This window comes from Morone saxatilis, unplaced genomic scaffold (assembly GCF_004916995.1).
Source record: "Morone saxatilis isolate NCDOM2014 unplaced genomic scaffold, NCSU_SB_2.0 Contig23, whole genome shotgun sequence".
NCBI classification, from domain to species: domain Eukaryota; kingdom Metazoa; phylum Chordata; class Actinopteri; family Moronidae; genus Morone; species Morone saxatilis.
In genome coordinates, this window is record NW_023339796.1 from 6,968,728 (window position 1) to 6,980,886 (window position 12,159).

Genomic DNA, 12,159 nt, shown 5'->3' on the forward strand with positions numbered 1-12,159 from the left:
CTCTCTCTCTCTCCTCTCTCTTCTTTCTTCTCTCCTTCTCTTCATGCATTGTTGAACAAAGTGCACTCTCCTCACCGTTACACAGCCACCTCATGGTCCCACTGGCAGCTTCACTCACCCTGTGGTCCAACCAGTGTTTGTGTAAGTCGTTGTGCATGTTTGATGTAGGAACAGCCAGATCTCACTCTTTTCTTTGTTTTCTCCCCTCTTCCTCTTCCTCCTGTTCCTCTCCCAGGAATGAGGGAGCACCCGCCCATTCCTGTCGTTGACCTGGCTGACCACATAGAGCGACTGAAGGCCAACGACGGCCTACGCTTTTCCCAGGAGTATGAGGTAAGAGCTGTGCACTAATGTTGTATCAGTGCATCCCTCTCTTTCAAGCATATAAATGTTTTTCTTTGTTATTGTGTCTGGGAGGAAGTTTTGTGTTTATGCCTTTTTGATCCCATATGCATGTATCCTAATGGATTATGGAAGACTTCTTTCACAGACATTTTTCAGTCATTTTTACAACTCTATTACCAATCCCACCAGGAAACCAACACTTACATTAAATACTGCGAGATGCTTTTTCGTAAAACTAGCAGGTGGCGAGTTGCTTAAGCAATCTGTGTGCGTCTTGATGTTTCCCCTAAGAATGTTATTTTGCAGGCAGTCTCTCCGATGCAACTCAGTGAGGGATTATCTCTTGTCAGTGTTCTTACTAAAAAAAAAAGGGGGGGAGGGGGCGAATTTGCATTTAAAGTGGCACATAGTTGGTTTGGGGACGAAGTGAGACCAGATGAAGAGGAGAGGCATCCTTGAATACAGAAAAAACAAGAGCTGTCTTTTATTTATTTGTTCTGATTGTGTTATCTGTTTCGTCGAATCAGTTCTATTCCTCAAAATGATGGATCCAACAAGGCTGTTAGAATGATTGCAGATCTTTTTTTGTCTTTTTTTTTTTTTACCTTCACATTGCCTCTCTCTGTTTGCCTGCGACCAGTATATGTTGCTATAGCCTGAAATTTGCTGTGCAATTTCTCGCTGAGTGAAACAACAAATGTATTTTGGTGACCTCATGACCTTTCCCCGAGCATCACCACAAGCCCAAACTTTAGTCAACATTTTATAACTGTTCTGTTATCTGCCCTGTCCAGTTTTTACTGTAAAAATAACATCTATTTCATAGCCTTACATTACCATTCTATTATCTAGCCAGTTGTACAAAAAAAAACATTTAGAACTGGGCATGGTGCTTACATTAATATACATTTTTTGGATTGTGTCTTATAAGATTAAACCCTTATTCATTCAGATTTTATACATGATTTTATTCTTAATTGTAGTCCTTCCAGGTGAAACTAAGCACAGTAGTGTTAAGTGTCGAAACTGTAAGAGTGGTTTTGATTCAACTTTATGGTCATTATGGAGGATGTAGTTTGTGGTACATCTGAGCTGCATTGCAAGATTTTTTTGGCCGGGGGGATGGGGATTATTGCTTTCATTTGATAGTAATAGCTGTAGAGAGACAGGGAATCAGGACATGAAGCAAAGGGCTACAGGTTGAAATTGAACCCAGGTTGCTGTGGTAAAGACTCAGTCTTAGTACATGGGGCGCATACTTTACCAAGTGAGCTACCAGCCACCCCACTGAGAGTGTTGTAATGTTTGGTTCACACCTTTATATACATGAGGGATGACTTAAACATACAGCATAGAAAGCATAGTCTTGTATAAAATCTGTAAGGAAGAGCCATGAGAAAATATACATTAATTGTTTGGATGCAAAGTCTCACATTTTATAACGTAGTATATAATTCTAGTCTATTTTTTATTTGGTTCAGCGTGAAATTAACAGCTAACTGGGGAGATAATTAGACCTCAGTAAAAATCTGCACTCAATTAAGTGCTTTTTTGTGTTGCTCCGGGCCCCTCCAACACATCGCCCTCCCGGCCTGTTGAGTTAGTATAAACGAATCAAGCCAGAGAAGTGGCTTGTACAACTGCAGGCAACCAGCCCGGCCCCATTCCCTCCCCACACCATTCTAAGCCAGGGAAGACCCCCTCCATGGCCCGGCAGATGGCCGCCCCTCTCTCTGCCAGGCAAGACACTGTGGCAGAGCTCATGGCGCTTTGTCACAGTCACGTTCGCCGGCTGCTCCCGTCGCGCATTACCCCAAGGCACGAAATTTGTAGAGGCTTCACTACTTCCTCTCCCTGATGTTTTAGGCAGCCTGACACTTCCTTTACCACCAACGCCAGTCCGCATCACACTGAGCAATGAGCACTCGGGTAATGAGCAGAATTTGTCAATCAGGCATGCTGCAGCTCCCCCTGACAACTCTTTTAACGCAGGAAGCAATATCACGCTGCAGTCGTCATAGCATCATTAGGTTCATTTGAAAGAATTTCCAGTGTGTCAGCGAGAATATCTTGGGCGTTTGCTTCTCACCTCTTTCTACCTAACTTGTTTTCTAGTTGTCATCAGTCTGGTGTGCCCGCTGTGTTCACTGAGCTCTCAAATGGATATGACATGTTTTGACTGCAAATGAAATCTTTCTCTTCGTAGTGGCGGGCACGGACAGCGAAATTGGCAGTGCTGAGCTCATCAGCAGCAATAGGCCTATACTCACATGGCTCTCAGTGCTGAGCAATTTTGGCTGTAGCTGTAGTGAAGGGGTTTTTGCATATGAGCACTCCACATTTTTCATATTTGTTCAAGAACAAATAGCATGTAAATGGCTTTCTCTGGAAATAAACTTAGCTTTTATGTCATATTTCTACCTATGTAGGGGCCACTTTATTCCATAGGAAAACATAGTGAGAGCTAGAAAGCTGAAAGCTAATTTGCTATAGCTTAACTCAATGGCCCAGAATCCTAATCTTCAGTCTCTCTGGACCTCACCTTGCACCCTTTATTTTCCAATAATAATTATTATTATGTTTGAGCTGTCAAGATTTGGCATGAAATAACCTCTAATAATTAAATTAGTGCCAGAACCACGTTAAGTAAGTGAAAGAATTTCAAGGTGTCATTTTGACTCTTGCTGGATTTGCGAGGCGAAAGGTCTGGGGAATTAGTGGACATGGTTCCGGTGTGCGCTGAGGGGGATCGATACAGAATAACAAGAGACTCTGTGACATTATCGAGCCAAGGGATGGGAGGCAGTCACATATCTCCGCAGATCAATATGTATGCAGTCTACTGTCGTCTTAGCCTGAGAGACAAATGACGTAAGATGGAAAGGGTTAGAAACTGAGGGGCTGAGAGGGAGAGGGTGACACAAAAATACAGGATAGGAAAAGGCAACAGAAATAGAAGTTGAGAAAAGAAAGACAGGATGAGAGGAATCATGGTTACCGCAAGAAGTCATGCATGGCACTTCTCAGAATTAGGTAATTTAATAGGACCATCCGAAAGGGTGTGTTTGTTGCTGCCTGCAAGCTTCAGAAAGAAACTAATTTCCCAGCTAAAATGAAGATTCTCATCCTGTTTGGTTTAGAAATTGGTGGAATACTTCGGCTATCTTAGCTCAATCTATGGATGATGGCCTTTTAAATGGCAATTTAAATGACCAAAACAAGTGCCTTTGTATCTCTTCTTCATTAGCATTTAGGCATCATGCAAATAACCAACCTCTTAATGCACAAACAGTAGTTGCAGTGTAGCCAGCAGTATGATAGCTTGAGGACAATCTCCTCCACAGTAAAAAACCACTTACCTGTAGCGCTCTGCTGTGGCTTTTCAAAAGACACGATGTTGGTATATGTTCCATTTAAAGGCTTTGTTGTCCATAGTATACTTCAGTTGAATGGGTGACAGCGGACAGTGAGGTAATTTTACCCTATTCCCTTACCCTCCTGTCTTGTTCCATTTTATCCATGTAACACTCAAGAGCCTCTTTTTGTGCTTCTATTTTCTTTCCTTTCCTTTATGTCTGTGTCTCTCTGTCCACTCGCTCATAATCTGTCTCTCTCCATCCTTCTGTCTGTTTTTCTTCCTGCCCTCTCACACAGTCCATTGATCCAGGCCAGCAGTTTACCTGGGAGAACTCCAACATGGAAGTCAACAAGCCAAAGAATCGCTATGCAAACGTCATTGCTTATGACCACTCCAGAGTGGTGCTCACCTCTGTTGATGGTAAGAGCTCATGTAACCACTTAACCCTTCAGATTGCCATTGACTGAGGCTGCTATCGATTGAGACCTCCTTCACAAGTACCAAGGACATTTTGTGTGCCTGCAATTGCTCCTGAATTTGCAGCTTTAGAAAATCTCCACTTTTATCCACAAAGCACACGTACCTCGGAAAGTAGCATGCATCATGAGTGATTGAAAGTGACAGATTGTCTTTGTACCATGTATGTCAATGTGCTCTATATCAACAATAAGAAGAATCAGTAAATTTATCATGCATTTTGATTAAAATGATTCAGACCTTGAGCAACCTTATTAGATCAAATAAACCATTCAGTGTAATAAATAGGTTTCATCCTTACTTCTTGTTGTTACAGCCGTTCCAGGCAGTGACTACATCAATGCCAATTACATCGACGGCTACAGGAAGCAGAATGCCTACATTGCCACACAAGGGCCACTGCCAGAGACACTGAGTGACTTCTGGAGGATGGTGTGGGAGCAAAGATCCACCACCATCGTCATGATGACCAGACTAGAGGAGAAGTCACGGGTAAGGAGAGACACAGTGTCATTTACTGACACTGAGAAATTAGGCAATCAATCACTGACGTCATTTGTTAACAGTTCATTCTTTCTGATTCATTGAGCAAACTCAAAGATTTTATAATGTACATTATATAATGTATCAATAATGAACTACATATGAACTCAGTTACTTTACTGTAAATAAATAAATTATGATAAACTAGTAACTAAAAAGGCCAGAAATATATTTTTCTGTTGCAAAATGTCATTAAAACACATTTGCATGCAGCAGATTATTGGACAATAGAACCTATGAATTGATGTCACTTTTGATGTGGTACCACACCCTTTACCACTACCTACTTACCAAACAACCAACAATAACTGATGGCTGCTCTGAATGGGAAAAGCTGTGATACCAGGAGGAAAACAAATGACTGTCGTGTAAAACTGAATGTCATTGAAGTCGATAGTACTACAACATATCAGACAGTTAGTGTTGAAATGAGGCCAGAAAAGGGGCTTCCTGACATATATATGTATATATTTATGGAGCTCAACACTAGGGAAGTTACATTAAACCAAACAAAGCCTGAAGGCATATAGATGCCTGGTCCTACTTTAAAGCAGGATTTGTCAGCCTGATCAAAGTCACAAGGACTTCAAAGGATATTTTGGTTGTCTGTGGACAGTATCGCTTCATGTTGCTTCTCTTCTCCTGAGTCTTCAGCAATCTCTAAAAACTTCTGCATGAATTCCTTCAAAATCTGTTTGTGAAGGAAAATTGCACAGTGCTTTTTACCATTCCCCATTTTCCTTCCTGTTGTTTGTTTGCCACTTATGGTGGAGTAACTGTGGAAACTTTGCATATAATGACAACACGTGCATACCCTCTACTGAAAATATGAAAAACTTCAAGCTAAATTATGAACATGTTCAGTGTAGTTACATTTAAACTTTCCGAATAATGCAGATTCTGTTTTATTCAAACTGCTCAGAGAGCTCAGTACTTGATTGCTACATATTTTAACACCATGCCAAGGTTTCATAGACATGACTGTCTCATTTGTGTTTGCTCCTTCTGAATTTTGCTCTCAAAAGCCACAGCACTATAATGAAAACTCTGAAGTTGGAGTTAAGAGGATTGTCACCCAGCAACACCCGTCTGCTCCTAAAAATACATTCAAGCTAATAAAAGCAAAAAAAAGAGCACATGGGCAACTTGAGATTCAAAATTAGGATGGGTTTATTTAATTACCATCACAAAATCATTCTCAAGAATTCCTTGGAGGAAACAAATCAGCGTGGAGCCCTGCCAGTGTGTGGTGCTTTATTATTGTGTGCATACGGTGCCCTAATGAAAGAAAGTCCCCAGACTATGGACTGAAAGTGAAAGGGATTGTAAATGAAAGAGTTCATTTCCAAAATCCTAGACATTGATTTTTTGGGGGGTTGATCATTACCTGAAGCTCAGGTCATCATTCACTATCTAAAGTGAGTGTAAATAGCAACCGTTTAAAGTAAAGACTTAAATTACTTACCATCCTTCAAAACATAGCATCATCTGTTTTAATTATGAACTATTGACATTTAAGCAAATTGTAAGCACACTAGGTCTTTTTGGAACAGAGCTCATTTATTTGTGCCTGGTAGAATATCTGCAGCGTGGATATGTTTGATAAGATTATTTTTATTACACCTTCAGTCGATCTCAGCGAGGATAAACAAACATCCTCGCAAATACCTTTTTCTATGTTTAGTGTGTCTGAGTGGCCATTTCAAACCTGTGTGACAGATGACCATGCTCTCCTGCTTTGATCTTAGAGTCAGAGCTACACATACAGCACGTACACAGCAACAAAATAATGGAAACACCACAACATAAGGAACTTAAAGAGATATGAAACAGGTTCTCGGCCTGTCCCCACCTCCTACACACATTTGAGAATCAATTTGTTTGCCAGCACTATGGAGAGAGATGTAGTGAACCAAACCTGCTTTCCACCAATGGGGGTGGAAACATCTTTTTTGACCACTTACAGTATGCCAGGGTACCTTGAAATCTCTAGTACAACATCAACAAACAGGGTGGAGTCAGCTTTGGCTATTTTTCAAATAGCTGTTTTTTTTGTTGTTTTTATCTGCATTGCTGACATTTATACTAGGTTTCCATATATAGTATATATTATATATAAATATATGTGATAACAGCTCAAAAAACACATTTGGTGTTCAATTAGTCTGGTATATAAATCACATTTACAGCCTCTGCTATACAGAGTAAATGTTTAGTTAAATGACAGTTTGCAGTGTGTATGTAATATAAACTTCTGTCACAATTTCTAAATGACTTTTTCCAATGCAATGTGAGGTAATTAACAGTGAATGGAAGTGACTAGACTCCTTCTGCATCACTCTCCCCAAAACAACATTATTTAATATGACATTTAATAAGACAAAACATCGCATACGACTAGCTGTACTCCTGAATAGACACAGTATTGCTACATTTTCATGGATTTCTATCATTTTTTCTGCTCCCTTTACATAAATACACTTCCTCTATTAGTCTTTTTCTCTCGCACATACACATATGGTGAATGAGTCAACCTCCCACCACCCAGCCAGACTGATGTCTTATGCCAAACAGAGCATGAGCTTGACAAATATGATGAGATCCGGCAGCAGGCAAATTTCAGCTTCCTCTAGCACTATCATTACTAGTTAGTAAAACCCTAAAAGGTCAGGACTTGAAATGAGACCAGAGGTATTACTCACTTGTGTGTGTGTATGTCTAGATAAGAGGTCTGCGTCCTCTGCAAAAGGCCAGGTGACGACATGTGAGAAGCAAGGTTCAAAGCAGAAGCAGATGACGGTGAAACCTGTGGTCTGTGTGTGTGTGCAAGGGAAAATATGCCACCCAAGCTCAGAAAGCACAGAGATATTCATTACAGTGGTGACTGCTAATCCATATGTTTGTACTGCGAGTGGTTCCTCATCACTCAATTGAGTTTCTCCTGCAAGGTCTACCTCTGCCACTGAATAGGAGCTGTCACCAAGGGAGGTGAAATGTGAGGGGGTGAATTTTAGCGCATTTTGTTTGTCGATTTGTACCAGCTCACTCAGACAGCCAAGGTGCTTCGAAATGTCAGCTCGGTACTGCAGTATCAATATGATTAGCTTGGCTGCGCCACTTCTCTTACTCTCATGCTATCTAAATCAATAGCAGCAAGTCCAAGTCCCAGCAACTCTGACGCAAAAACAAAGTTGGCATTTGCTCAGTTTCTGTATATAAAAAGGAAGCTGAGCTTGAATTGACTTGACCCAAACACATTAAAACATTTTTGCAGTTGGGGCGTCTGTGGCTCAAGGGGTGAAATCAGGTTGACCCCTGATCACAGGGTTGTCAGTTCAATCCCCATTTCTTCCTTTCTCCATGTCAACGTTTTCTTAGGCAAGACACTAAACCCCAAATCGTTCCAGATAGCTTACTGCCATCGGTGAGTGACGTGTGTGTGAATGATCGGCAAAAACTAAAAGCACTACATAAATGTAGCCATTAACCATTTACAATAGCTCATGCTATTATTCAGAGTGCCTTTGATTGTTTGAAAATGGGTTCAGCTTCTTGTTAAAGGTGGGTGGAGAAAATTGTTAGGGAGTCAACTTGCCCTACAAATTCAGATTTTATTCTTGAAAACATCCACCGATAATCGACTGAGCCTAGAAGCTAGAAGCAAGACTAATCAGCGGGCTTTGCCGGGTGTTTAGATAATGATGTGACTCATCGCCTCTAGAAACTCTCAGACCTTGTGAACAACTATTAAATTAGGTGTTATGAAAATCAAATGAGGCATGATTGTGCAAATGCATGGCCTATTTTTGACTCCAAATTATTCATAAGTAGTTTAGGACATATTTGCCCAACGTTTCCAGAACAGACGCTTTATTATTGCTGTTTGAAAACCAGAGCCAAACTCCAGTGACAGCCTGTAGTGACTTTCATCAATTGGATGAGGAAAGGTTCATGTAAATGTTTAAGTAAAGAAGAGTATTGTTCACAATTCATTAAAAGTCCTTTTTTTGTTCCAATCTAATGGCAATTGAGTCTTGCCAAAGAGAGGAAGAAAAATGAAAATTGTGGCAAAGGCCAGTCTATCATTTTCATAGACACACAGAGCCATTCAGTGTCAGTGTTTGGATGAACTTTAGTCTCGTCCACAGTGAAGTTTGTTCTATGCACATATGGAGCCAGGTGGCCAGACCTGCTGTCCCCTCACGACAGGCGAGAACGGGCTTTTAGACACATCTCCCTCCACAGTGCATTGCCCAATCATTACAAATGCGCCAAAAGCATACATTACAAGGGGTCGCGAACCACCTGACAATTAGCTAATTGAAAATGATCACAAGCTGGTAAAAGACAAAGTGGGCTTTTTAATGCCCTTTTGAAGCCTGCTTCAAATGCAGACACACATGGATGCACACGCTCATGCTCAGTTCGTTTTTTAGAAGGTACAGGAGCTGACTCTTGAGTCTTCAGGTTTTAATTAGACAGTGGACAAAGCCTTTGATCTGACCTCTTTAATGTTCCCTCCTTGTTAATCAGTGTGATCCTACAAGCCTCTCACTAGCCTCGTGGTAGATGTTAGAGGCAGTTCACTCCTGACAGTGTGCCCTCTCTCTTCCTCTGCCAGGTGAAGTGTGACCAGTACTGGCCATCGCGAGGAACAGAGACCTACGGGATGATCCAGGTCACCATGCTCGACACTGTGGAGTTGGCCACTTACAGCGTTCGTACATTCGCCCTCTACAAGGTACAGCACTGGCTTTTTTCATTTGCAGTTAACCATATAGCAATAGATGCTCATGAAGGACATGTTCCCAGCAGGTAATTGCAGTTCGTCATTACTGGTGTCACATTTTAAAATGTAATTGCTTATTTTTCTGAATACAGATAAAGGCTATTACCACTGGACTCTTTTTTTTCACTGCTGTAATTGGTTTTTAACATCCAAGTTTTGTCTCTTGTTCTCTAAAAGGCAATGAAAGATTTCAGTTTTTCACTTTGATTCATATAGTTCAGTGCCAAGATGATGTGACTGATGTTTCGTCCTTTCTTTCTCCTCTACCAGTTTTTTTCCATTACTTATAATTTCAAACATTATTATAATTCTTAATTAAATGCAAGTCTCCAGCTGGAGCAGTTACTTCGTTTCAATCAGGAATGGTGACAATGCCAAGAAAACGTTCCAGCGAAACTGCCCAAGTTCAATTCCAAAATTATACACATTATCTACACCTACACTTTCAGAATGATCACAGCCATAAAGTAGAGCACATTATGTGCTGCTGTCAAAGTGAGCCAATTCAAGACCTTTGCTTAAAATAGCTACATTTCTGACAATTAAATCAAACTTTTAACTGTAGCATTTGAGCTCCTTTTCATCAACACAGTCTAACCTTAACCTGTTCAAAACATTTTTGTCAAGCATGACAATTACAGTACTATGTCAGGGTATCCCACTAAGTTCTACTTTACTGACTTCTTGTGACTCTCCTGCAGAATGGCTCCAGTGAGAAGAGAGAGGTGAGACAGTTCCAATTTATGGCCTGGCCAGACCACGGGGTGCCAGAGTACCCCACCCCTATTCTGGCCTTCCTACGGCGGGTAAAGGCCTGTAATCCTCCAGATGCTGGGCCCATGGTGGTCCACTGCAGGTGGGTGTAGACAGGAACAAGCTCATTATATGTGTATACAGTAAAAGAACTGCTAATTTTTTTACCCTCACATGTATTTTTCTTTAAATAAACAAATGGCTTGTTTGATGGAAATGAGTGGTTGAGGAAGTAGTGTGTTATTTTATCAAAGATTAGTGCCAATACACCATGAAGGACACCACATGCAACAGAGAAATCCTGTTTTTGCCTTCCCATGAATTTGTCTCAATAATTCTGTGTTGGCCTTGTTCCTGCCAGTCCAAAAGCCTCACAGAATGCCTCTACAATCACAAACTTTGTACACAATCTGCAGCAACAATTTCATTATGGTCCAGCTCTTGTGCTAGAGGGAGTAAATCAACTAACCTAGAAGGCAAAAAGTCCAGTTCTCAGCTTTCAAGCACTGAGAGATACAGAACACAATTGGAAAACTTACATTACAACACTGTTCTTACCTTGCCGCATCTCAATTTTTGTTTTTCACACCTTTTTTGACTACATTCATGCATTTTATACACACATATAGTACAGTAAGTGTATACACAGCAAAAGAGAACTTAGAGAAGTTAAACTTTCATTTTCATGTGAAAGCTGACACCATGTAATACAGAACTTACTTGTTCCTTGTATGATTAATACCTTTGATTGATATATTAAATCACTGTTGAGATTAAGTAGTTTTGGATTTCCAGTTCAACCCTGATAACCTTGTGCTTTAGCGCTAGTTTCATCTCCATAGATTTTTACCAATGTGTTTATACTGTCAGCAGTGTTATACAGTGTAAAGAGATGTACGAAAATGATATGTTGTATATAGTGAAACATTAAGTTATTTACCCCCTCCTCTCCCTCTGTCTTCCTCCATCAGTGCGGGCGTGGGCAGGACTGGCTGCTTTATCGTGATCGATGCCATGCTGGAGCGCATGAAGCACGAGAAGTCTGTAGACATCTACGGCCACGTAACGTGCATGCGTGCCCAGAGGAACTACATGGTCCAGACCGAGGACCAGTACATCTTCATCCATGAAGCCCTGCTGGAGGCCGCCACCTGCGGCAACACTGAGGTGCCAGCACGCAACCTGTATGCCCACATCCAGAAACTCACCCAGCCCCCGCCTGGCGAGACGGTTACTGCCATGGAGTTGGAGTTCAAGGTGACTGATAAGCACACACTTTAGACAACTATTACTTTATTTCATGACTTTTTCAGTGTAATAAATTTACTTTTAATTTTTACTAGTGCTGTAGTTGACTCCTGCAGGATGTAATGAAGCATTTAACTTTAAAAAAGACCTTTCAGAACAGCTTTTCCTGATTTATACTACACTGAATCATTCACAGGGGTGACATTGTAACACTCTACAGGAAGTGAAGGAAGGAAGTTTTGTTGTTAATAATTAACAAAAATTAGAACAATTGTGTTACCTTTCTACATGTGTTTCTCAATCCAGTCTGATCGACAAGCACAAGCAGGTCGTCAAAAGGGCATCAGACTGCAGCTGCAAATTCTGACCTTCTGTCCAGTGTGTCACTATTGTGCTGAGTGATCACAGAGAGGTTTAAGCGTGTTTAAAATGATTAATTCACCAAATACGCCAATGCACAGGAATTTGTCTCTGTGACATTAGTATGGAGGCATCCCAGCAGCTACAGTAGCATCACATGTTCCAAATGGACCAGAGCACACACACATACACTCAGAAACACAAACACATCAACACACCTACACGTGGAGAATTACAAAATGACTGACACTCGCACATACACACAGCTGGTGTTCAAGGTGACTCG

General features: G+C 41.0%; 1 protein-coding gene across 1 annotated transcript in view; it reads left to right on the plus strand.

The window, feature by feature from the left end:
* LOC118334645 (receptor-type tyrosine-protein phosphatase F) overlaps window positions 1-12,159 on the plus strand; it is a gene marked incomplete in the record, with an annotated part of 156,755 nt that overhangs the window by 134,695 nt on the left and 9,901 nt on the right. The window contains 6 exon segments of the mRNA XM_035670647.1: window positions 236-333; window positions 4,000-4,123; window positions 4,497-4,672; window positions 9,345-9,464; window positions 10,214-10,368; window positions 11,237-11,522. Coding sequence (XP_035526540.1) covers window positions 236-333; window positions 4,000-4,123; window positions 4,497-4,672; window positions 9,345-9,464; window positions 10,214-10,368; window positions 11,237-11,522 — 959 coding nt within the window.